This window comes from Podarcis pityusensis (assembly GCF_964106645.2).
Source record: "Podarcis pityusensis genome assembly, chromosome: 11".
NCBI classification, from domain to species: Eukaryota; Metazoa; Chordata; class Lepidosauria; order Squamata; family Lacertidae; genus Podarcis; species Podarcis pityusensis.
This window is the reverse complement of record NC_138036.1, coordinates 12,422,759-12,450,664: the sequence shown is the minus strand read 5'-3', so window position 1 is coordinate 12,450,664 and position 27,906 is coordinate 12,422,759. Positions and strand designations below refer to the sequence as shown.

General features: G+C 43.8%; 1 protein-coding gene across 4 annotated transcripts in view; it reads right to left on the bottom strand.

Moving 5' to 3' along the window:
- Positions 1-27,906, bottom strand: part of DCC (DCC netrin 1 receptor) — a 964,956-nt gene that overhangs the window by 103,301 nt on the left and 833,749 nt on the right. For all 4 annotated transcript variants that reach the window (XM_080973386.1, XM_080973387.1, XM_080973388.1 and 1 more), the window contains exon 16: positions 6,620-6,715. In XM_080973386.1, the coding sequence (XP_080829512.1) occupies positions 6,620-6,715 (96 nt within the window). The remainder of the gene's footprint in view (positions 1-6,619; positions 6,716-27,906) is intronic.

Here is a 27,906-nt window from a genome sequence, read left to right as displayed (position 1 = left end):
GCTGTTCTCCTCTGTGATCTTTTTGTTGCTCCTTGTCCTCACCCACAAGCCTTGCTCTCACTTACTGCATTCAAGTAATTCCGCAGTGATTCTGTAATGATTCCAGTGATTTTGCTTACAGCATCATGAGACTACATTTGATGAGATAGGATAAAGGATATTTGTAAGCAGAACAATGTGACCTCACGCAGAAAATTAAATCGTAAATAAGGTCCATTGGTCAGTGAGGACAAGTTAAAAATAAGAAAATGGCGCTGAGAAGCAACAACAGCTGGGACAGCAGGATGAAACCAGGATCAAACATTCATACTAAATTATATCCAAAGCTGTGCAAGTCATGTTTTGCTTGGGACTTCACCTTCCTCTTCTCTCCCCACGCCTTCCAAATCTCCTCCAGAGGGTCCCACAATCTTTCTGAAAGTGCAGTAGAGAGCTGTAGTGGAGAGGAGGAGAATATTCCAAGGCAGGAGTGGAAATCTGTTCTGGAATGGCAGTTGGGTTGGATACAACCCAATCCAAATTTTCAGAAAAGGTAAGTAAAGCTGTGAGTACTTTGGGGGAAATGTATTTGCCTCTGTTGAATGTGTAAATTGTGGGGAGGGTTAGCGAATATGCAGCTAATTGCGACGGTGATCCATTTTTGTTAGTTTGATGCTGTTAAAAATGATTCACAGCTACAGATGGATAATTGATTTGTTCAGAATCGTGTCTGTCTACTGCTTGAGGACTAAACAGCACTGCTTCTTCTGGGCCTCACCTGAGCCTTTTGCCTTTACAATGCGCTACGTGGCATGACAATCTTTAGGCCACGGAAGCAGACATTTTGAAGGCACAAATTGACACATTCCAACAACCTCCAGAGTACAGTCTGGGGTTTTGTCAACACACTTCAGAATATATAAAAAGCATAGCATTTCAAACATTTTCTGAATTTGGCAGATCTGGATTACAGTTTTGAAGCTCCCTCGAGTTCCCTGCTTTTTTATGCATGTTTTTTGAAATGGTGGAAATTATACCACACATTGAGTCAGCATCAATCTTTGGCTTCTGTTGTCTCCCTGACACTTTTCCTTTTTCACATGCCAGATGAGAAGATCAAAAGTCCCCAGTTCTGCTTTTTTAAATGAACCTCAATTTAGAAACCACAATTTCCTGTGATGGCTTAACTCTGGAGATTGTGGTTTCAGAACACTACATTTTGATCCTGGCTAGATTTTGCTAACCACAGTTACCTGCATTTGCATGTCATAGAGCACTGTGGTTAGTTTACAACCAGAGGTAAGAAAGAAGGGGAGAGGGAAGTATACAAGCCTGAGAGCTTGGTTTCCTATTACATCAAATCCCATTACACCTGAACTAGGCTAATGAATTTTATGTTAGCAAACTCATTATACTATTCTGGGTGAAGTGGATAAGGAGTCATACTTGTAGAAGTCAAATCAAAGTATCAATATCTGTGAAATTTCCTAGTTGAGTATTAGATCATTTCCTCTGTGTCTGTCTATCTAGCTGTATGTCTTTTTTTAAAGCACGTTTTATAAAAGCAATTAGTTCTGCAAATTTTCCAAACAATTATCAAGCAGTACAGCAGTGTTTTGAATAAAAATAAAAACACCCAAGAGAAAAATGCTATCGGAAATTTATGCAGAACCATAAATTTGGGCAGAGTGGGTATATTACTGTGGGGGTCCCCTCCCCCCACTTTTTCATCCTTGAGGACTACCTTATGAAACTTCAGTACAGAACAGAACATGCAAAATTTTCATTTCTGCATGAAATTCAAGTAGACTATGCAACATGATTTATGCCTCTGTTGGAGAATAATGGACAATAGTACCCATTTGTTCTTAGAGCTTTCAAGTTCCACTTGTAAACCAAACATCCATTCTCCCACCCTCAAAAATGAAGTAATAGAAAAATTTATAGAGGCAATATTGCAAGTTTCCATGGCTCTAGCCAAAAGGTAATGTGTGTTGTACATTAAATATATGAAACACTTTACATCTTCCTTTTACATTTTATCTGCCTTGGGAGATCTAGCAATTTGAAGGCCTCTTGCATATGACACAGTGAAAATAATAATAATCCAGTCTAGCAATATTAATGGTTGGAGTCCATTGGGATGATTTGGATTTTGAGCTATTTCACTGCTAAGCAGCAAAACCAGAGGCATCTCAGTAATCTAATCCATTGGCATAGGAGCCAACTGCTAGGGGGCCAAGGTCCCTTCACCCCCCATAAAATATTTGAGGGGGCCAGGGTCCCCCAAAGTGGATGAGCATTGCCATTCAAATGTTGCGTGGTTATGTAGGGCGGGGCTTACATGGATCCCCAATATTTTATTCAAGTTGTCCACTGGTGTTTGAAAAAAGAGGACCCTAAAAACTTGAACCATTTCCTTCCCCAGAATATTATCACTTGCTGATGTTGGCACATCGACAGCTGACATTTAGTAATTGCATGCTCTCGGTGAAAGAAAATGGAGCATGTTTTCTCGTTTTGTTTCTTGTTTTGACCACACACATTTTCACACCAGAGCCAGTGCTTGGGGGTTGCATGATTTGTCATTGGCCAAGGGCTCAAGGTTCACCAGGGAACCAGCTGAGCTTCTTGTTTCCTGGGGAAATGGAGGCAGTGAAAGTCTCTCTGGTATGGCCTGTGTCTTCCCTGGGTTCTCACTGTGTTGTGGTACAATTATGTTCCTCCAGAGTCATCCGTATCATATTGAGGATTTGCAGGGAATGGGTTTGCAGGAGACTCTGCACTCCATACTTAAGGAAGCTTTCTCCATTTTTATACCTTGTCACTTTTAAGGAAGTGCACTAGTGATCTCTTGCCAAAGGGCCCCTAGATCCTTAAGCGAGGCCTCCTTTGCATCCACACATGGCTGTCAATTTCTTAATTTATGCTTGGGATCTGCCAATCTGGAAAACACCACCTTTGACCTTGAAGCCATTCCTTTTGTTCTCAGATGTGCAAAAGTAGGCTATGGTCACTCTGTGACAAGTTACCCTCACCATCAACCCTCTTTAGTAGGTTAAACCGAGAGAGATAATTGTTCAAGATCACCTAATGAGCTTTTGCATTTGAATGGAGATTTGATCTGCAGCACTCTAACCACACTGTCTCTCAGTGGGCCACAGTGGGAGGAAAAATTGGCCCATTAGGGGTGTGGAGGGTAAGACATTATTTATACTGAGAGTTTCTATTTTTTTGCAGCTACTCTCAGTGTTGCAAAAATGAGTCCTGATGTTGATGCTGAATCCTGCTGACGCAGCTTAAAATATGTATGTATATAAAAGTCTAACCTACAAAGGTTCATAAGGATTTTTACAAGCTACTAAAAGAGGCTGGGAAAGTAACTTCAAGGATGTGATGTACAACAAACACTCTGCCCCATGTCCAGATTTATTGAACTAAGAAGATGCTCATCTCAGTGGCCTTTTGTGGAAGAAGACATAGCCTCTATAAGGCTATTTCATTTCTCCTTTGTTTTCCTCACAGAGTAGACACCACCTGAGATCCACATTCCTGAAGGGACATCCTTTCAAGTGCCACGTACCCAATGCTAGGTGGGGCTAGAGACTAAAAAAGCTGGGGACGGAGGCAATGTTGGCTAGAGCAATGGGTGTGATTCTTACCTTGGTACAGAAGACTACATTCCAGAAGTTTCTACACACTTAAACATCCATCCTTCAGGCAAACAAGAGGCATTATTTGAGAACTGGGTGTGGCCTCAAGAGAGACCTAGAGGACTGGGGGCCATATTCAACTCCCTGTCCTGCAGTTCCCTACTCTCTGGTAGGGATTATATTCCACATTTTTAACAACAACAGCAATAACAATAACAATTCACTGGTTAGGCACACAACTCTTGATAGAACAATTTACTTCAAAAAAACCTTTAAAAGAAAAAGATAACCTTAGACCATTTTGAGAAACATATATTCAGAAAATCTTCAAAACCTGCATGCACAGAAGAGGGAGAGGTGACCTTTGCAACCACCGGAGTGGAGAAGTTGCATTTACAAGGGAAAACCACCACATACTGAAGTTATTAGAGTATGGATCACTTTATTCTTAGGAGAGGGGTTTTTTTAAAGGGTGAAGATTGGAAAACATAATAGATTTTCTCTCTTTATGATTTCCAATATATATATCTATATTTAATGGGAATACTTCACAAAACTCATAGGTGCAAGGAATGGTTCGCCACCTGGAGCTAACATGCTATAATTTGGTCCAGCTATTCCTCATGAACAACCTTAGTGTTCTGTTATTCAGTCTGTTCTTTCTTGCTTTGCTCTCAGTGACTTGACTTTTCTCTACTTTAGGAAAGTTCTGAACAAGATAGGTTTTGCATGAGGAAAGACGACAATTGTCTACCAAATTATACACGTTGCTCCAGTGGGGGGAAATATGATATAATTCTTAGGATTTGTAAGGCATGTTGGAATGTTCAAAGCACTTCTCATACAATGTCTTAGTAATGCTTACAACAGGTCATGATTATCAGCATCTTTCAGGTGATGGAGGGGAGAGACTAAGAAAGAGGGGTTCGCTTAAGACTACTTACAGTATTAAGAGTTTGTGTCAGAGCTGAGTATCACTGGGGGCTCCCAGTACACCTAGCCACTGCACTGCGTTAGCTCATTGAAGCTGTTGTCGAATACACACTTTCTTGAGAGTAAATTCCATTGAGTTTTATGGGGCTTATATCTCAGCAGACATCACTGAACTCTCACATCCCCTTGAATGATAGCTTCTATTGCACACTGATTCTGTGGCTTTATACCCAATACTGCAACTCTAGTGTCATTCAGTAGCAGCCTGGAAATGTGCGTGGAAGGAAGATGATGCTTCAGAAAGGATGTGGATGGTTCTGACTGCTATTCACAGCTGAGCAAAACTGGCAGTGTCTTAAATTAGTACTAATATATCATCTCAAAGTGCAACCTCTCTGCCCGACCCTTGTCTGTGTCTCTGACTTTTGCTGGCTGTGGCAGATTATTTTCAGCCTAGCAAAACTTATAAATGATAGGGGGAATGACAAAAACCCATTTCTGGAGGGGCAACAGTGTTAGAATTCTTCTAATGTGGCCTTTACATATTCAAATTATGCCCAGATCTGGCATTTTGAAAAGTAAAACTGCTCAACTAGAGAACATTGTCACAAGGCTTCCTGGAGTTTATAGCCAGCAGCACAAATGTAATCATTTCTGAGAGGTATAATCATTTCATTTTGCTCTGTCACTGGTCCTTCAATTTAAATCTAGACAAAGGAACAGTTGACATCGCACAGAGTCAATTTGATCAGAGTCAGTTGCCACTGCCATCCCAAAATATCCATGCAAGGTCAGGTTTTTATGCCCTGAAAGAAGAATGATTGATTCACATTTGCTTCAGTGGAACTGAACCCCATGCTACCACCATAACATCTACAAAGAGGAACCACATTGGATGAAATTACCATCCATATGTAAAGGTAATGGTAACAGATGAAGCTGGCCAAAGACTTAACACCCCTTTTCTCTAATCTTAAATTTTTCACTATATATTAGTAGAATAGAATAGTATTTACAGAATTTGTTAATATACTATAGCCTGAATCCTAATGTTTTACTCCATAAAATGGAAGAAACGTCTATTCCCAGAAAGTGAATTACATTTATGGAGGGGGTCTTTCTATACATGGAAGAAGAGGTCCTTCAATAGCGGCAACAAAATTAAGGAGCTTCTCAGCATCGTAACTGTTCTTTCAGGGCTCATATAATCCCTGAATTAAAAGTACGGGAACCATGACTTTGCAAGTTTTCCCTTCAATTGTTACTTGATAACCTGGAAGCAGGGAACGCGGGTGGCGCTGTGATGTAAACCACTGAGCCTAGGGCAGGAGAAGAACATCCTTCCCCCTTTCAGGTACCTATTCTATTCTGGCATTTATGGCTTATTGCTCAAGAACCAAACTGAAGGTGTGAATGAACATGCATTCAGTACTGTGAATGATCCAGCACAAGGCCATTCCCACACCATTCTCCCATGCAACATCCTTGGAACAAGTCATCCGCTTCTTCTTCTGTTTTGCATGCAATGCAAGAATGGCCTTAATCAGAAATGGGGAACCTGTGGTCCTCCAGACAGCAGGGGACTCCAACTTCCATCAGCCCCAGTCAGCATGGCCAATGGCCAGGGGTGATGTGAGCTTCAGCCCAACAATATCTGGAGGACCACGGGTTATCCCCTTCAGCATTCTTGTTTTTTTCTGATGAAAAGGAACCCTTAAAAGCTGTTTTCATGTGTGGATAAGTCATCACAGATATGTAACACAGCTACATTTATATTGCATGATGCCATCTCAGATGCAGCGCTATGGGGTCAGTGCAGTCATGCACCTGAAAGCAATGCTCATGCATTTCTGAGCCAGTCCTGACACACTTTCTCAACTTTTAAAGATCACCACATCCAACCTAGTGCATTATACTCATCGGTGCAGGTAATCCAATTAAAAACACATCTACTCACCTTACATACACATCCCCTGCTTCCTAAGCACATGCGTTGCTAAGAGAGAGTTAGCGATAGAAATGGGCAAACGTATCAGCCAAGCATTCCAACTCACCTGTCAGAGATCTGGTAGTGGCGCTCTCATAAAGAGGGACTCCCTCCCCAGCATTGTTAAAGGCTTTCAAAGATATGACATAGTGGGAACTTGGTTCTGTAGGAGAAGCACAGACACAACACAGCTGGAATTAATGGCCAGAAAACAGATTTTGGCAACCATCTAATGTACACCTGAAAAATCAAAGGAACTTGCAGGATGCAGACAGGACCCTTGGCAAGAGCTCTCATGGAATAATAATAATTAATAATAATTTAGTATTTATACCCCGCCCATCTGGCTGGGTTTCCCCAGCCACTCTGGGAGGCTTCCAACAGAACACTAAAATACAATAACCTATTAAACATTAAAAGCTTCCCTAAACAGGGCTGCCTTCAGATGTCTTCTAAAAGTTTGGTAGTTATTTTTCTCTTTGACATCTGGTGGGAGGGTGTTCCACAGTGCAGGTGCCACTACCGAGAAGGCTCTCTGCCTGGTTCCCTGTAACTTGGCTTCTCGTAGCAAGGGAACCGCCAGAAGGCCCTCGGCACTGGACCTCAGTGGAAGACCAAAAGATGACAACTTAACTGCTTTAGACCAGGCCTAGTGCTCTTTAGTTTAAGCATGCATTAGGCACATATAAAGTGCTCTAAAAATCTTATAAAATGTTTTTTTTAAAAAAAGATATGATAGTTTTTGACTGCATGTGAGGGACTGGGCAGAAGGGGAATGGTGGACACTGCCTCCCCAGCCTGACTCTCCAGAGAAGAGGAAGACAGCTCAGAATTACAACAGGGGTTTGAGGGAGATCACAGCTCAGAGGTGGATGAGGGGGAAAGTTGGGAAATAATGGGAGAGGAGGAGGAAGCACCAGGGGAGAGACAGCTGATGGACACAGTGTCTTTCGAAAGCATTCCAGACCCTCCCTCTCCCAGAACCTGGCACGCCTTGAAAGTAGGAGAACAAAGAGCTCAAAGGCAGAGGGCACTTTTTAGCACCCACAGGGATGACGAATGAAGAAGTGGGAGAGACGGGGTGGGGTGGAGATTCACTCGGGGCAACGCCATTATCCAGGAGGCTTTGTCCCAAAGCCTCTCTCTGTAAATACTGACTAAAAAGCGGATGGTAAGAAACATTCCTTGTACTTACTAAACAAGTACAAGTTGCTAAACAAGACCAAGAGTGGGTCTAATGGTAAAGAAGATGGTTTCTGCATGGGCTGTAGAGAGAAGTGAGAGGCACATGGGGCTCATCGACTTAGGAGGGGAGTCCATCTAGGAGAAGGATAACTCTGATCCTAAACCTCCACTGCCTTGTGCGAAATCTTCGGGAGAAGAAAAGGCTAAGGAGAAAAGCCTACACAAATCCAGACTAGAGTCCCTAAAATGGTTATATTTTGCCTCATGTGCCTCCTTCCAGCAACTCCTGCAGTCAAGCTGGTGCCAAATGTATTACTCTCTTTTCCTTTGGACCACATTGGCAAGGTTGAGAGGGGTGTCTTGTTATCTGGGCAGCCCAGGACTTCCACACACACTGCCCAGGCTTGCACCCCAGGGAGGTCACTTCAGTGTTGTTAACACAGCAGTTTGACTTCACGCCCAGAGGCACACTCTATTGTCTCTCAAGACAGATGGATGCCAACAACACAGCTTGCACCCAAACAAATCAAATGCAGCCCTTTAGTCATGTGACCTGGTAGCTGCAAAGCAATTCTAGAGATTCCCTCCCGGTCCTAGGCTGAAAGGGAGAAAAGGAAGTTCAAGTCTGGTGGCAACTCCTGCTACACATGGGGACCTGGGTTCAGCTTGGTGTAATATAAACTGACTGGGCTTGTTTAGAACCTGACTACATGTTACACTCACCATGAGAGAATTTCTCAGACATGAGCTAGGAATTTCCAGTTGAGAATTCTGAAGCCATCACTGGAGATGGAAAGAGAAGGTTGCTTTTCCCCATCAGTGATCTATCCTTACATTCTTATACCTCTGTTAACAGCTCCTTTTCTTCCAAATGCTCCTTTTCTTCCAAATGCCAGTAAAGAAGAAATAAGGAAAGTGGAATGAAGGGGAGAAGTGGTTAGGAACTCGATAATTCCTTCCAGCACTGGTGCTGCTTATCTCTTGGGGAAAGCCATCAGAATTCTCAATGGTAAGAGCTCGGCTTACACATGTTGCTACTTTTAGCATGAGTGTAGCCACAACCTTGACAAACCAAGTACAAGAGAGTCTTCTTTATTTCCATTCACATCACAGACATGCTATGTTACGGGAGCAACATAACTTTAGATTATTGTTAATTGCTACCTGCCTGGTTACTGAGTGATCAAGTCTCTTGACCCGTTAATTCTTCCTTCAGGAGAGGAGCTATATCAGTAATGTTCACTTTTAAACTTTCCTTCTTCCTAATACTGAGATCTTCTCAAGTGCTCAGCTGCCTAAATAATGTGGATTCCCTTGACTTAACTCTCGGGCGCCGCATATTTCACTGGAGCATGACAGAAGAAATGATTATAATTTACAAAGTATTGTACTAATGAAAATCACTATCATCATCAAACGAGAACTATCCACATCCAGCAAATAATATTTTGCGGTGCTCAATTGCAGGGAAAGGTTGTAGCTCTGTTTTGTATGCAGAAGGGCCTGGGTTCAATCCTGGCATCTCCAAGAAGGCCAAGGAGTGTTCCCTGCCTAAAACCTTGGAGAGCTATGACTAGTTAGCATAAACAGTACTGCAAAAGATGGACCAATGGCTTGATTTAGTCTGAAGCAGATGCCTGCATACCTATTTAATTAACTCACTGGGCAGTTGGTCCCCCCCCCCATTGTTATTTATTTTTGTATTTGGCTTTAGAAGTTTAATAACATTGATGGAGATCTTTAATACAAATAACTTGGGCACAATCCAGATAAAAGATAGACCTTTTTTTATGGCTGTGATGCTGTGCACATTTACCTGGGAATCCCATTCAACTCACTGGATTTGCTGTACATCCCATAATTTCAATGAGGAGGTTAAGCAAGGAGCTTCACAACGGGGGACATATTTAGTCAAATTGCTTAATTTTGGTTTGGATAATGCCATAGTATTGCTGGCCAAAAACTCATAAAAAATACCAAGCAAAACAAAGCAAGACATATCCATTTTAAGCAAATAGTGGGTGTCAATTATGCAACATTCACCCACTCATTCTTGTAGCACAGATCAGGAGGGGAAAGTATATATAAATACTGGGGCATCGGGGAAGCAAAAAATATCTGAAGATCATGCATCCAACCCTACAAAGCAAAAATACTCAGGGATTGCTGCCAAATATTTGCAGATGAATCATCTTTATTCCTTTACTCAGATAGCATTGGCCCTGATCCAGCTTTTATGAGCATACAGAGGAGGAAGCCTGCTAGCGACAGGCAGCTAACAGTAAGGGAACAGGGATAATAAATAAATTCAAATTGTTCACCTTCCTCACACCTTCTCTTGCTACTTCCCCTTGGCTCCTGGTAATGTGCTTCTCAGAACTATTAATTCTAATATGGTGTTATTTGGAGATCATCTATGACTACGATACATCTAAATTTCTTAAATTCTTGAGTAGGACATGTCTGTAATACCCATTGACCTAGCTGGCTCCTCAGCTTACTTAATACTGTATTGTGAGGCAAAGCAAACTATTTAATTAACTTAAATACAAGCAAATCTCTCTCTAGCTGCCCAGCTCCCAGGCTGGCACCCAGACCAGCTTAGCTTCAGCAACATGGCAGCCTCATAAGCCTTCAGGACAGAGGTGGGGAATCACTGTTGGGCAGTGGACCAGATCCAACCGATGTCAACTCTCCATTGGCCACATTTGAGAAGTGAGTGGAGTTGTTTGCCGATCAATCACCTGCCATCATAACATGGTAACAAGTCTCTGGGCAAATCAGGGCAGCTTACAATTGGCACCAACAGTTAAGGAGCACCCAATGCAAACTGTGGTTGCAAAAGAAGATTGGGAGCACACTCTAAGGCTCCCAATCTTTCCTATACAGCCATGGCTTTATCTGTCCCACACCTGATGTCACGTGGAGTTCTTGCAGCCTGGACACTGAGGTCCAGCTCCGAGGGCCTTCTGGCGGTTCCCTCACTGCTAGAAGTGAGGTTACAGGGAGAGGGCCTTCTTGGTGGTGGCCCCTGCCCTGTGGAACACCCTCCCATCAGATGTCAAGGAAATAAACAACTATCTGGCTTTTAGAAGAAATCTGAAGGCAGCCCTGTTTAGGGAAGTTTTTAATGACCGATGTTTTATTGTATTTTTAATATTCTGTTGGGAGCCGCTCAGAGTGGCTGGGGAAACCCTGTCAGATGGGTGGGGTATAAATAATATCCATAGCTGTCAACTTTAAGATTTGAAAATAAGGGATCAGCAGCCTCGAAAATAAAGGAACAGCAGCCTCACCTGTTTTGGGGACAGTCTACGGGATATCTAACAATCCAGGATAGCAGCGGGAAGCAGCAGGAAACGGTGCTGGAATAAGGGAATTTCCCACAAAAAAGGGAAGGTTGACAGCTATGATAATATCAGAGGTTCCTCAACTGTACTTCAAACCCTGAGGCCAGGCTGTTCTGTGTCTATGACTGCACTGGGAAAACCTAGCATTACCTTCTTGCCTCCCTTTGCCAAGATATAATTCAAGGTAGTTGCACGATTAGTGATACATATGACCTTCCCACCACCACCTGATGGGCAGAGAATGATGGGGGTACTCAGCAATGGAAGGTTAAGTTTTCAAGGCACAGTGTATCCATCTTTGCAGCATATGAGTTTCCCCCCAGTGTACAATATAGGAGTCACTGATGGCAGGCAACCACTGGATCAAGGATCCAACACGCTTGACATCATGCCTAGTCCATGATGCTTAGAGTCAGGCATTTGCTGCAGTACTTAGCTAGACTGGATCTGGAGAGCTCATGAGCTTGCGAGACTGACACCCTTGATTCAGAATTCCATATTTCATTCCAATTTATAATCCCAGACATGCTCAGGATGATTAATCCTATTATTCAAATGCCAAATGAATCAATATTACTTATTTTACAATACTGCTTAATGATTCCCTGCCCCCATATTTTGTAATTACTTTTATGTTCTACACGGATACATTTGGTTAATGTTACTAATGAGATGGATGGCGTGCTCCTTGCCAAAAAAAAGTGGGGGGGGGGGGGAGAAGTGAAACTTTTTTTTTTTTAAGGCTTCATGAATTACCAGAGCAGTTATCCATTCACAACACTTGAGGGCGAACAGATCATTTTCGCAGCATTATTCATTCCATTGGCATTCACTGCAGCCTTATTGGCCAAGCAGAAACGATTTGGTATTCATGGAGATGGATGCAGAGATATATTCATAGAATTTCCACTATTAACTTTCCAACTAAGGATGTGATTTGCACAGAATGAATTTGCACAGGGTTGCCTCCCACAAATGAACATGCGGAGAGCTGGGTGGGTGAGGTTAGCTGTTTTGAATCCTCAACAGCCACAAACACAGACCTGCTGTCTCTATAGCAACATGGCTGCACTCAAAAACCCTTACCGTCCCTCTGTAAGAGGAATTTCAACAAACACCTTTAAAGGCTGGGAGTTCATTAGGGAGAGGGGTCCGCCGCCAGTGTACTCCATCAAGTTGTTTATTTATTAATTTATTTAAAGCACTCTTGTCCCACTCTTCAAGCCAAAACAAAATTCAACAGGAAGGCTCCTAGAGTGGCTTACAAATTTCACAGATGCAAATTTATAATCTGAAGCGCATGGCATGAAATGAAAGGAGAGTAGGAGGGAGGAGGGAAAAGCAAACTCAATGACAAGTTATAAGCCATGGGTAGGCAAACTAAGGCCCGGGGGGGGGGGAGATCCAACCCAACTGCCTTCTAAATCCAGCCTGCAGACGCAGGAATCAGCATCTTTTTACATGAGTAGAATGTGTCCTTTAATTTAAAATGCATCTCTGGGTTATTTGTGGGGCCTGCCTGGTGTTTTTCCATGAGTAGAATGTGTGCTTTTATTTAAAATACATCTCTGGGCTATTGGTGGGGCACAGGAATTCATTCATTTCCCCCCCAAAAAAAATACAGTCCGGCCCCCCACAAGATCTGATGGACAGTGGACCAGCCCCCTGCAGAAAAAGTTTGCTGACCCCTAAGTACTAGTCTCTATCACCATCATCTCCCTTCCACCTAAGAGCTCATCCTTCAACCCCAATCCATGTTCCCTAAACACATTTGCCTGCATGTATCAGAACTCACTTCGGGTTACTGCAGGGACTCAAGCATCTTTTCTAGCCAAAGGACATGTTTTGTAGTCAAACCCTCTCTTGACTACAAAAGATCTCTCATATGGTTCATAAGCTGGTATCCAAAATCCAAGGCTGACAATGGTCCATTTCATCATACTAACTCTTTTGCAAACAGGGTTTAGGAAGTTTGGCACTGAGGAGTGGGTTTTTTTTGGGGGGGCAGTGTTCTGCCCCCCACCTCCACCGGCCACCTGGAGCAGGTACACAATAAGTCAAGAATGACACAGAGCCCACCTTAAGAACATATCCCCCTTTAAAGAACCTTTTAAATCCTATTAGCTGCCTTTAATCACATTAGCAGTTCTCATTATTATTTTTTTCTTTTAAATGCATTATTAACATAGCATTAACCTCCTATCATGGTCATGTTCGCCAAAGCAGTTAATTTCCCTTGCTGCCTTGAACCACAGCAAGACTCCGCTTCTGCGATGCTTCCTTCTTCCATTTTGCACGGCGCCCTGCCTGAACAGAGTTCTGAAATAATCCTGCCTCTCAGGAAGGCATAATCTCTGTTAATTAAACCCCTCTTTAAAATCTGACCTCATCTCTTTTTTGTTCTATTATAGTTTGGGATTAATGCAAAGCCAATACAGAGGCAAATACCTTTCCTACAAGGCCTGGAGAAACAGACAATAGATAAACCCAGGACTGATGCGGAGTTAAGTACAGCCAGCAAAACCCCTTCATTTTCATGGGCCTAGTTGCACCCAGGGATGGAAGGATGTGTCTGTTTTAGGGCCATGGCAATATTGCACATGTTCATTCATAAATCCATCCTATCTTGTTTCTGCACTACCATGGTTTTTATTTGAAATTCAAACAAACAAACCACAGGACACTTTATATATTTTTGAACTTTTTTAAAAATTTGTTTTCTTACAAAATGCACGTTTTTGTTTTTATTTAACAAAATGTATGTACTACTGGATTGTAATAAAACCTCTAAGTAGTTGTTTTTGTTTTTTTTTTAAACACCTTTCTGGATTCATCCCATTTTTGGTGAGTCCCCCCCCCCCCATTGTAAGTTTTAAAAACTGTTCTCAATGTTGTATTTTGGGTTGTCGTGGCTCACCCTGGGACCTTAAGGTAAAGGGATAGTTAATAATAATGATAATAATAATAATAATAATAATAATAATAATACCATCTGTTTATAAAAAAGATATGCATTTTATCTTAATGTTTGGATTTTAAAATGTACTTTTCCTTTAATCACCCATTCACACGTTGGTACATTTCTAAAACTGAGAATTGCATTGCAAAATTCAGAAGGGTGCAATATTCAAAAGACAATCATGTTCCCAGCTGTTCATTAGCCCAAGAGGCAAGGCTCAGGTCCGTTTGCATCAGAATTCACAAAGATCAAATTCCTTAAGCATGCCTAGGCACACCTAATGTCCCCCAGGAACCTGCTCTAAATTGTGCATATCTTAGTTAGGATCCTGTTGAGTAATTGGTACCTGCGCCTAGCGTGCATCTTTGACTTGCACACATTTTAATCCCTCTGGCTTGCAAAATTGAGAGTAGAGTGTGGGAGAGCTAGTCCACAGAAGCCTTTAAGGTCTGGGGAGTGCCCAGAAACCTGCTCTGGCGTGCTGCTGGCTGGACTCCCTGCGCTTCCCTTCTTTAGCAAGAACTGGGCAGTGGAGAACCAGCCAAATCTCCACCCGACACCCCTCAGGTTAGCAGTTCAAGACCTGCTACGGGTTCAAGCCCACACACCTCTCCCTCCATCTTCCATGATTGCACCTGCCCTACACCTTTCTCTTTTGCTGTCGATGAAGAGAAGAAGAAGAGTTTGGATTTGATATCCCGCTTTATCACTTTATCAGACTTCAAAGAAGTGTGACTAGCCCAAGGTCACCCAGCAGCTGCATGTGGAGGAGCGGAGACGCGAACCCGGTTCACCAGATTACAAGTCTATCGCTCTTAACCACTACACCACACTGGTCAATGGCTTGCAGCACCCCAAAATCTGCACTTCCCTGGTTCAGAATATGACTCTGTCCAGAAGAGCACCAAAATTGTTATCCGCCTGCCAAATTAAAATGCTGCCAATAAATGGAGTATCCCAGAAAATATAGATTTCACAGGAAACCCAACTCCTTAGCAACAAAGTTATGGAAACTAGAGCTGTCTTCCGACACGCAAATTGAGTGTTAAATACGCAGGGATCTACACCAGATTGCAGGGTCCTACAATGTGTGGGGAACCTCCCTGCTTCAGGCAGTCACCCTGAAATTTGTGGTTGGTGTCAACAAAGCCCACCAGGGAACATCTAGCATGTTCGTCCCTTCACATATTTAACACACTATCCAAATACCTGAAGGGTGCACACCTGTCCTAATGCAGTAGCTTATCTTCCAGAGGAAGAGTGGTTATTTGGATGGCCTGGGGGAAAATACACTGTGACAGGGTAAGCTCCCATTGCTCGGTCCCTGCTCCTGCCAACCTAGCAGTTCGAAAGCACATCAAAGTGCAAGTAGATAAATAGGTACCACTCCGGCGGGAAGGTAAACGGCGGTCCATGCGCTGCTCTGGTTTGCCAGAAGTGGCTTAGTCATGTTGGCCACATGACCCGGAAGCTGTACGCTGGCTCCCTCGGCCAATAAAGCGAGATGAACACCGCAACCCCAGGGTCGGCCACGACTGGACCTAATGGTCAGGGGTCCCTTTACCTTTAAAGGACCCCTGAGAGTTAAGTCCAGTCATGTACGACTCTGGAGTTGCAGCGCTCATCTCACTTTACAGGCCAAGGGAGCTGGCGTTTCTCCACAGACAGTTTTTCCAGGTCACGTGGCCAGCATGACTAAGCCGCTTCTAGTGAACCAGAGCAGCGCACAGAAATGCTGTTTACCTTCCCGCCGGAGCGGTACCTATTTACTTGCACTTTTTCGTGTGCTATCGAACTGCTATGTTGGCAGGAGCTGGTACCGAGCAACGGGAGCTCACCCCATTGCGGGGATTTGAACCACCAACCTTCTAATTGGCAAGCCCAAGAGTCTCAGTGGTTTAGACCACAGATCTTAAGTACAGTGGTACCTCAGGTTAAGTACTTAATTCATTCCGGAGGTCCATTCTTAACCTGAAACTGTTCTTAACCTGAAGCACCACTTTAGCTAATGGGGCCTCCCACTGCCGCTGCACCACAGGAGCATGATTTCTGTTCTCATCCTGAAGAAAGTTCTTAACCCGAGGTACTATTTCTGGGTTAGCGGAGTCTGTAACCTGAAGCGTCGGTAACCTGAAGCGTCTGTAACCCGAGATACCACTGTACAGGCAAAAATGAGTCACCTGATGCTATTGTGTTGACAGGTGGTGACCCTGCCCACCTGTCAAACCTAGCCAATGGGTGTGCTTGTGCGTGGGGGGGGGGGGGGAGATAAGTACCCAGCCTCCTGCATCCAGCTGGAACCAGCTCCCCACCCTTGTCCTACTTGGTTTCTTGCCTCTGACCCCCTGGCATAACCTGTTATTCTTATTCCCCTCCAACAGTTTCCCAAGCTTAATCCCAGCATGATTTATACTTCGTGCAAGGGAATTGCTCTTGGACTGATGAGTAATAGGGAAGTTGACCCAGGTGTCGCTTTCCAGTGAGGTGGATATTAACACTTCATGTCGGCACTGCACTGCTCAAAGACTTTCCAAAAGGCCAAGTCTCCGGTGAGTTATTACATCAACAAGATGCCTGGACACCCGAAAAGCCTTGATGGCTCTTCAGCAAACACATTTCGTGAGGCCGAGGGCATGAGGGAGGTAACCCTTCCTTGAACTACATGCTATTAGGAAGGTGTCATTCTGATACTATGATAGATTTCAGAGGTCTTTTTGTGTGCTGATGGACACAGATGCCTTCCAACGGAAGACCTTAAAATTAGGGAGCCGGGCTCTCGTTATAAATTCTCTCTGCTTCGCTAAACCATCAGGCACATTATATTAATGCAGTTCAAGAGATTAACAGTAAATCCCATCTTTACGGTAGCTTTTAAGATGTCAGCCCATCCTACCTCACACCTGCTCTCCAATTTCTCACACGAGAGACATCCCGAATGCCTCGTAGCCAAATGCCAAGGCCTTTTAAAGGCAGGCTGGAGCCTGAACACACTTAAAAGGAAGTCAAACCCCCTGCGGAGGCATGAACCTTTACAACTCCCACGGTGCATTGCAACTTTAGTGCATCCGTTGAAGAGCGTAAAGCTTAACCAAGCTTGGGGAAAATAAGTAGTCTGCATGTGGCATATAAGGTTTGGAATCGATGCAACAAACAGAATGTTAAACTGGCCAAGTTGGAAGGCAAGTAGTGAAGCGAAGAAGAAGAAGAAGAAGAAGAAGAAGAAGAAGAAGAAGAAGAAGAAGAAGAAGACGACGACAACATATGGAGAAATTAATTAAAAATGAGCCACCGTGATCTGAGAGGCATTGTGACTTTGGGATATAAAGTGCATTCAGCATGTAGCCCTGTGTGCAAACATTAATGCACAAGTTGTGCCAGAGTTTTCACAGTTTCTTTGCCAGAAATGAAAAACGAACAGCAAAACATGTTAGATGGTTGCATGAGCAAAACATAAGCATAGATATGAAGAGATTCCAAGCCAGTTTCCTGCTCTTTTGTGTGCACGTCTTCAATATGGGTGCCATGGCCCTTTGCAGTGTTGGTTTAGAGCATTGGTACAAAACTCTTCAGCCAAAACGCCTTCCAGAGTGGCTTACATACAACAGGTTAAAACAAGACAGCCTCTCTCTCTTAGTTGGTAACACAACACAGAAAGAAAATGGGATGTGGAGGCAGCGGCGTGGGTTGTCAGCACCCGGGGCAAGGCAAGTAATTTGCGCCCCCTAACCCGGGGCAAGGCAAGTAATTTGCGCCCCCTAACCCGGGACAAGGCAAGTAATTTGCGCCCCCTAACCCCTAACCTGCCGCCGCTGCCAGCTTCTTCTTGCTGCTGCCTGGTCTGGTCTGGTGTGGTTCTCTCCCGTGCTCAGTGCTGCGCTGGGCGGCCGCTGCACTGTCCCTCCCCCAGATAGTCCCTCACTCTCTCTCCGCACCGCACGCCTGGCACCCACCCCCTCCACAGTGGGCGGCGACCCACCGGCTTGGATTGGATTCGCACAGCCAGCACTGCAGTGAGAGAGAGTGAGTGAGCCAGGTAGGGGCAGAGAGCTGCGAGTGCGAGCGCCCCCCCGATGTTGCGGCCGGTGCGGCCGGCCCCCCCTGCACCCCCACGCTACACCACTGTGTGGAGGGAAGAGGGGGAAAGCAAACTCAGGCATTTAAAACAGTTCTTCTGATGCCCAACAGCAACTGAAACAGTCCCCTCTCTCCCACTGAGGCAGTCTGCTGAAATGGCTGTTTCTAGCTTAGACAATTACAGAAGCTCTCTTGCCTAGGAAGAAAGACGGCAAGGAGAACAACAAAAGATTTTCTGCACACAGTTTTCCTGCTGGATGGGGAAGTGCATGCGAATAAGGGCCTAAATTCATGTCCAGATGTGGAAGCAGATTTGGGTCAATACAACAGATGTCAGCATCGCCCTAGAGCCAGTGCACCAACTGGACTCTTGCACCTCAACCCCGACTGGGCTAGGCGAGCTGGGTAGCACCGCCAGAGACCTCCTTCTCACAGGAAACGGTCACAGTGCTGTGGACTCACAGCTCAGAGCTGAGAGCACCGGATTCACTGTCTCAATAATACAGTCGTTGCGCAGCAGAGTTTTGCAGAGTCTTGCAGAGTATAAACCACTCGGAGAGCAGCTCTGTAGAATATCTTCCTTTTATTCTGTAACTACAACTATGATACAAAACTATATACAGAGCTAAATATTCTAAGCATAAATCAATGCTACACTGAGAGTCTGCAGCTGCTCTTAGCAGCAATCTTATCTCTAGGATCTCTAACACTCTCACTTTCTCCGATACACTGACTGACTGACTCTCTCTCACACACACACACAGATATGTTGCTGGGCAGAATAAGTAGATAGGCAGGACACGCCTCCTTCTCTCTGGAGAGTCAGCAGAGACCATCAGGAGATGATCAGGAGATTCTTGTGTATGGGAGGGGTGAAATCTCCTCATCCTCCCCCATTTCATCCGACCATTTCAAGAATCTTTAACATAACTGCAATTTGCATAAAATACACATTGTGACAATACAAATGAATAAGCAGCTTCTGGAAAAATCTTCACACACATTTCTTCCTCTCAAATGCAAATTGACATCTCTAATTAGGCAGATTTGAACAAACCATTTTCAGAACTCAAATACACGCTTTCCTTCAAATATCAGGTAAGGAAATAAATAAAGCGTTTTGTGCTACTACTTTCAGCACACTTCATGCTAGGTTTAAAAACTCCACCAGAGTTGCTCGTGACCGCAGTCTTTGCAAACTCTTCAGAAAACCTTTTCGGTGGTACACCCTTGGTTGTTCTCTCGGACCTGCGCAGAACTCTTTGATCCTCTTGTTCTGGTGCTTCCTCCTCTTTGGGAGAATGGGGAGCTAAAGTATATGAAGCTGCTAAGTCTGAGTCAGCGTCAGACTCACCTGAGGCTTTTGGGGTCTGATAATCTGTGCCATCATCTGGAACTACATTGGCATCAGGATTATCACCACCAACAACACTTGCCTCCCTCTTAACTTTCTTTGCCCCTTTAGCACCATCATCACAAATGGGATTGCACTGAAAAACGCCAACTCTGTCCCATTGTGGATTGTCATCAATACTCCTGGTCAGCCTTATGGTTTTCGTGTCTGTGATCAGAACACGATAAGACCCTTTCTCATATCCTAGGAAAACACCATGTTCTCCACACTTGCTCAGTTTGTCACCCTGCGAGGTGTGCACCCAAACCTCCGAACCAAAAATTTTAAAATGCTTTACACATGGCTTTCTTCCGTGAAGCATCTCATATGGGGTGCAATTTATACTAGACTGGTACCTCCTGTTATACACGTGACAGAAAAACGAAAGAGCTTCGGCCCAATAGGGATTGGGCAGCCCTGAATCATGTAACAGTGTTCTGATTCCTTGCTGCAGGGTCTGGTTTACTCTCTCACATAAACCATTCTGCCAGGGTGATCTGGGCGTGGCCGTCCTATGCTCAATGCCCTGTTCAGAAAGAAAACTCTCAAACTCTTCTGAACAAAACTCTCCACCCCTGTCTGTGAAAAGAAAACGTACATTCTCATTATGTACATTTCTGAGCCATTTACAAAACTGGCGAAACTTGGTAAAGGCTTCAGACTTTTTCTGCAGCATATAGACCCAAACATATTTCGAATAGGAGTCTATCAGAACCATGAAAAACCTTGAATTGCCTCTAGAGAGCGCTAGAGGCCCCACTAAGTCTGCATGAATGACTTCATATGGTTTCTTGGCCTCTCTCCCAGACTCTGTACCTTTGGGAGCTTGCCTTGCCTTACTCTCTGCACAAGAAACACATTTCATGTGGTAGGGACATTCTTTCAACCTCATACCCTGAACCATATCAGGCATTTTTGCCACAGCCTGGAAATTCAAATGACCATAAACGCGATGGTAATAATGAATACATTGGTCATGCAACTTCTCATTCTTATCTACAGTTAAATTGCAACACTTTTTCTCAGTAGCTTCTGCAGTGCCTGTACCTGAAACAAAAGGCAATTGGTACAATCCATTTACACATTTTGCATACAGAATGAGCTTGCCATCTCTAAGAATTTCACAGCGAGATTTAGCAAACACCACCTTAAACCCTTGACGATCAAGCTGGGAAACACTCAACAAATTGTCCTGAATATCAGGCGCATACAGGACATTCTTAATAGTTGCATTCAGGCTCTTTAAGAACACAGTTCCCTGAGCCATACTCGTGAGAACTGTCCCATCTGCTTGATGAATTTCTTTCTCTTGCTTCTCAAGCTGAACAAAGAGATTCTTATCTTTGGCCACGTGGTTTGAACAGCCAGAGTCGACCACGAAGAAACTCCGCCCACGTTGACTGGAACAGCGAGAGATCAAGGCCTTTGAAGTAGCAGGTGCATGGGGATTTCGTCCTCCTCCCCCTCTGCCTCTGAAGTTTCCCTTCTTCTTTGAAGACTTCTTACACTGGAAACTCAAATGGCCTTGTGCTCCACACGAAAAGCACCGCTTCAATTTCAAAGCTTTAACAGCAGCAGTTTCACTTTCACTTTCCCCTGCTGAAGACTCAGGCACATTTTCAAGCATATTTTTAACAGCACAGTCCCGGCTTTCTCTAACAGCCTGTCTGCGATCCCACTCATTCAAGAGCACGCTAGACACATAATCTTCTGTTAGCCGGTCAGAAGGCATTGTGGAAATCTGGGCAGCTACTCCATCATAAGACTCATCTAGGCTATTGATCATCAGCATTGCAAACTCAGCCTCTGAAATAGCCAGGTCTCGCTGAACAAGGTCCTGTCTGAGACGCTTTAATTGAGATAGATGACTAGGCAAATCACCACCTTTCTCCAACTGCAGCCTGCACAGCTTCTTAAAGAAAATCACACTGGAACCAGCATTTTGTCTAAGATGCATATCTCTCAACTTATGCCAAACAGCTTGTGCAGTCTCTTGACCCTCTAAGTTCACCAGCAAGTGGTCTGAAACACTCAAAATAATTGTCCCTCGGGCTTTCATATCTGCAGCATGCCACTCAGCCCAATCATCATCATCCTTATCTGGAGGGTCATCTTCTATCGTGTGAAATAGCTTTTCCCTCTGTAAAAGCGCTTTCATCTTTACTTGCCAAACTGCATAGGTTTCAGGCGTGAGGAGAGGAAAGGACAGAGCCATCTGGCCAGAATGTGCACAGGCCATGTCTGCTATTACTTAGAGCAAGACACTTCCCTCGTGCAACACAGATAAAGCCTTGACTCCCTCAGCCACTCTCTCTCCCACTCAGAGCGCAATTAACAGGCAAACAGGGATGCTATCTTCTTCCTTTGGCAGTCAGCAACATACCTCCATAAATCAAGCAGCAGCAAGAGCAACAGCGGCAGCTTGAACACTCTGCTCCAAAACAGCTCTGCTTCTGGGCACCGCAAATCAGTCCAGCATGCAGCGTCCGTTCCACCGTCCGGCAATCAGCAACAGAAACCTCTGGCGACTGGGACGACTGGGACGCCTGGGATGACTGGAACAACGCCAGGTCAGATGACTGGAACAACGACTGGGCCCATAACCGATGTCAGCATCGCCCTAGAGCCAGTGCACCAACTGGACTCTTGCACCTCAACCCCGACTGGGCTAGGCGAGCTGGGTAGCACCGCCAGAGACCTCCTTCTCACAGGAAACGGTCACAGTGCTGTGGACTCACAGCTCAGAGCTGAGAGCACCGGATTCACTGTCTCAATAATACAGTCGTTGCGCAGCAGAGTTTTGCAGAGTCTTGCAGAGTATAAACCACTCGGAGAGCAGCTCTGTAGAATATCTTCCTTTTATTCTGTAACTACAACTATGATACAAAACTATATACAGAGCTAAATATTCTAAGCATAAATCAATGCTACACTGAGAGTCTGCAGCTGCTCTTAGCAGCAATCTTATCTCTAGGATCTCTAACACTCTCACTTTCTCCGATACACTGACTGACTGACTCTCTCTCACACACACACACAGATATGTTGCTGGGCAGAATAAGTAGATAGGCAGGACACGCCTCCTTCTCTCTGGAGAGTCAGCAGAGACCATCAGGAGATGATCAGGAGATTCTTGTGTATGGGAGGGGTGAAATCTCCTCAACAGCATGCATCTGAATGTGAAACATATGATCCACATTTGAGCAGGTGATGTTATGCATTTCTATCAGTTTTTCAATATGGGCAGGTGTACAGCAAATTCTTTGCACACAGGAAGTCCCAGTGTGATTTCCTGACCACAGGTAGCAGTTGATGGGAAAAACCTTCAAAGAGACCATTGGAAGCTGCTGTCAGTCAGATTATACATTACTAGGTTAAATGGACAAGTAGCCTTATCTAGTTTAAGGTAGCATTCTGTGCTTTCTAAATCTTTTTGCCTGTTATTCTTCATTTTATTGATTTATTTATGAAAGTGTGGGTCTCCTTTTACATGCGTCTCAAGGCAGTTTACAAACATACAGCAGAATACAGTTTTTCTTAAAACTGTAGAGAAAAAACAAGTAAACATAGGGTTGAAAACAATACAAAACAAATACTTAAGACCAGTGCTTTTTTCTGGGGGTACGCAGGGGTACACATACCCCTAAACATTTTGTAAATCTTTTTACTTTTGTCCATTTGCTGTATTTATTTCTCCCCATTTGAACTATAAAAGAATGATTGCCTTGAGTCAAAATGAGAGTACCCTTAAATATTTTTTTGGGGGGGGAGCACTGTTTAAGACAGGGACATTTTTAAAATCCAGATGGAAGAGCTTGTCAGATCCTCACCCTCCACAAAATCTCTCACTTCTTCATGGGGAGCAAAGATAAGGGAAGCCACACTGAAAGCCCTGCTCTGGAGCCCTATCTGCAATACACATTGAAAGCAATATCATTTCCCTTTAAACATTCATAACTTCCACCATTATGGGAACTGCAGTTTGCTATGGGTGCTGAGAGCCATAAAGAGGCTTCAACCCGCCTCACAGAGCTACAAAGGAAGAGGGATTGACTGTTAAACTGCTCTTGAGAATTGTAGCTCTGTGAGGGTTCATTTTATTTTATTTTATATTGAAAGTTTTCAGTGAGGAAATTAAGGGAAAGGGGGAAAAAGGAAAAGAACATGAAACTGTGATACTGAAATTGTTGTTAGGCTTTCCTAACAACTCTCAGCAGCCTTAACAAAGGACACTTGGCAGGATTCTCTGAGGAAAGCCATGCCAGTTTCAAGTGGGACCTGAGTTACTGCAGAGGCGGCTTCTGCCATTTTAGCCATGTGAATGAGAAACCTACTCTGTTTTTGATTGGGCGTCAAAGTGCTTTTTACAAAAAAAAAATCCTTTCATCTTTTTGTTATAGCTCTTTACATCAAGGGAAAAAAATGTAAAATAAAATTGACGTGCTGAAAGTGCACTTGACCCTCGCAGGTCAAATAAATATAAAGTTAAAAGAAAGGTATATTCGCTGAGCCTTTGATATTCATTTTGGTGTGCTCAATTGAAATGGATCTGTTCTCAGGCTGTTTTATCAGTATCGCTCCTTATCTGCCTTTTGTTGTATTCAATGGGGGTTCTCTCTGCCTTTTTTTCAAGTGTATCGGTCTCCCTCTCTGGGTATCACAGACTTCTGATGAATTTAGGACTGTGAGGATCAAATTCTATTTGTCTTCCTGCAGGGAAGCAAGACAGGGACTTTGTCATGAAATCAGGAAGCTTAGGCTCTCCACAGATCAAAATCCCTTTGGTTTATATAGCTAGCTGTCAGCCCAGGGATTTCTATAACAAAAGTGGGGAAGAGGAGGGGGAGAACGGGGACTTCAATTGCTCCAGTGTGTTTCTGAGCACAATTCAAAGTGTTGGTGCTGACCTCGGCCCAGTATACCTGAAGGAGCATCTCCACCCCCATCACCCCCATTGTTCAGCCCAGACACTGAGGTCCTTTTCTGAGGGCCTTCTGGCGGTTCCCTCAATGCAAGAAGCGAAGTTACAGGGAACCAGGCAGAGGGCCTTCTCGGTAATGGCGCCCACCCTGTGGAATGCCCTCCCTTCAGATGTCAAGGAAAGAAACAACTGTCTGAGTTTTAGAAGACATCTGAAGGCAGCCCTGCATTGGGAAGTTTTTAATGTTTGATGTTTTAGTATGTTTCTATATATATAGAGTGGCTGGGGAAACCCAGCCAGATGGGCGGGATATAAATAAAATTATTATTATTATTATTATTATTATTATTATTATTATTATTATTGAATGACACCCTAAATAGGAATGTGAAGTCCAAAAGAGAGCACACTTTTTCTGTTTTGGCTTCATTTGAATGCTAGCAAGAGTGATTCTCCTAGTTGAGGAACCTCGACAGTTCATTAAAAAAGCTTCTGCACAATTTAAACTAATTATCAGCACATCTGTCAAGAGGAAGACCACAATCTGCTTTGGATGTCAACAGAACTGCCCTCAAGTTGAAGTGCTTTGAGGACATATATGGATACCACACAGAGAAATCTCATCTCCCCCAAGCCTTTTGCAAAAGCTACCTTCATGTGTTACTCAATGGTGTGTGGGTGCTTTTTGTGGTTGTTCTGATTGTTGTTGTAGGAATAAGAATTGTTGTTGTTTTTGGCAGTAGTAGGAGTAGTAGTAGTGGTGGTGGTGGTGGTAATAGGTAGCATACCCTCCAACATTTCTCCACTGAAAATGGGGGTGTCCTATGCCATAATAATAATAATAATAATAATAATAATAATAATTTTATTATTTATACCCTGCCCATCCAACTGGGTTGCCCCAGCCACTATAGGTGGATTCCAACATTTTTTTAAAAAACCTTCCGTATACAGGGCTTCCCCTCCAACATTTCTCTGATGAAAATAGGGATTTCCTAAAGAAAAGCGGGACATTCCGGGATCAAATCAGAAACTGGGATGCCTTCTGTAAATCCAGGACTGTCCCTGGAAAATAGGGATACTTGGAAAGTTTGAGATAGGGCTTATTGGTAGTGGTGTCCTGACAATGGAAAGCTCTCCCCTTCAGGGAGGTAATAATAGTAATAGTAGTAGTAGTAGTAATAATAATAATAATAATAATAATAATAATAATAATAATAATTTATTTATACCTCGCTCATCTGGGCAGCTCCCAACAAAATACTAAAAACATGATAAAAGATCAAACATTAAAAACTGCCCTAAACAGGGCTGCTTTCAGATGTCTTCTAAAAGTCAGATAGTTGTTTATTTCCTTAACATCTGATGGGCAGGTGTTCCACAGGGCGGGCGCCACTACTGAGAAGGCCCTCTGCCTGGTTCCCTGTAGCTTCACTTCTCACAATGAGGGAACCACCAGAAGATCCAAGCTGGACGGCGGGAATGGAGACGCTCCTTCAGGTATACTGTGCTGAGGCCGTTTAGGGCTTTAAAGGTCAGCACCAACACTTTGAATTGTGCTCGGAAACATACTGGGCACTGAGGCTGGTAACTTTTCTGGCAGCAGCAGAAGACTATCTTCTTTTGCAAGCAACCTAAACAAACTATGGTGGCTGTTGCTGTTTAGTCGCTTAGTCGTGTCCAACTCTTCGTGACCCCATGGACCAGAGCACGCCAGGCACTTCTGTCTTCCACTGCCTCCCGCAGTTTGGTCAAACTCATGCTGGTAGCTTCGAGAACACTGTCCAACCATCTCGTCCTCTGTCGTCCCCTTCTCCTTGTTCCCTCAATCTTTCCCAACATCAGGGTCTTTTCCAGGGAGTCTTCTCTTCTCAAGAGGTGGCCAAAGTATTGGAGCCTCAGCTTCAGAATCTGTCCTTCCAGTGAGCACTCAGGGCTGATTTCCTTAAGAATGGATAGGTTTGATCTTCTTGCAGTCCATGGGACTCTCAAGAGCACCAGACCATAATTCAAAAGCATCAATTCTTCGGCCTTCTTTATGGTCCAGCTCTCACTTCCATACACCACTACTGGGAAAACCATAGCTTTTAACTATATGGACTTTTGTTGGCAAGGTGATTTCTCTGCTTTTTAAGATGCTTATATAATATCCTTTGCATTGTCTATATCCCTATCTAGTATGTGATGTCAGCTAATGTTAATTGATTTTAGGAGGCAGTCTACCAGGTAGTGTGTGTGTTTTCCTTCCCCTCAGAAGCCCCACTGATATGAAAGAAGGCTGAACATCTGCTTAGCAGAGAGTACTGAACAGCTGTTTAAACAAACTATGGATTGCTGCATTCAATCATAAGCCAAACGATTTACTTTTGAAATGAGGCATGCTACAGTCATGCAGTTCAGCGGTAGCTAAATTAAGAATGCCTTATTAAAAGACCCGGAATTGGTGATAGCAGGAAAAGGGATGCTTAGCTTTCTCCCAGCCACCCTGAAATAGTTCTTATTGTGTTTAGTTTTGTGCTGTGCATTCAGTCATCATGTGATGGGGATCAAGGACAACATGACTGCAAAATTTGACTCCAAATGGAACCCAGTGAGTTTGGCTGCAGCCTGATGATTATCGGCAGGCTCTTCCACTGAGGACACCACAGGGTTGTGGAATGTGGTGAGATATGAGCATCTCCATTCACTGTCTCCCGGAGACCTGTTTAGACAACCAGTCCTTTGAACTTGAATTTTTGATCTGTTATTTTATTTTATTTTTAAAAACTGTTTAACTGCCATGCTTTTTAACTGACTTGCTTTATTAACTGCCATGCTTTTTAACTGACTTGCTTTAAGTTAAGGGTCTTTTGATGCTCAGAAGGAATTGCCCTTGTGAATTTTAATCACACATGGATTTTATAGTTCAAAATCTGTTAGAAGCCACGTTGGCATATAAATTAATATATAAATTAATATCAACAACAACAACAACCTGCAGGAGAAGACGAGCATCTGCTTTGTATGCCAAAGATTGTACGCCGACTCCTCCAGGTGGAGCAGCAATAGACCACTGCAAGCCAATCCACAAATCATGATTAGGTGTTCAATCCAAATAGGTTCATAAACTAAGGTTGCACTCTTAAACCCATCTAAAGGTAAAGGTAAAGGTAAAGGACCCCTGACAGTTAAGTCCAGTCACAAACGACTCTGGGGTTGCGGCGCTCATCTCGCTTTACTGGCCGAGGGAGCCAACGTTTGTCTGCAGACAGTTTTTCTGGGTCATGTGGCCAGCATGACTAAGCCACTTCTGGCAAAACCAGAGCAGCGCATGGAAACGCCATTTACCTTCCTGCCAGAGCATATTTATCTACTTTCACTTTCAAACTTTCAAACTGCTTGGTTGGCAGGAACAGGGACCGAGCAACGGGAGCTCACTGTCGCGGGGATTTGAACCGCCGACCTTTTGATCGGCAAGCCTTAGGCTCAGTGG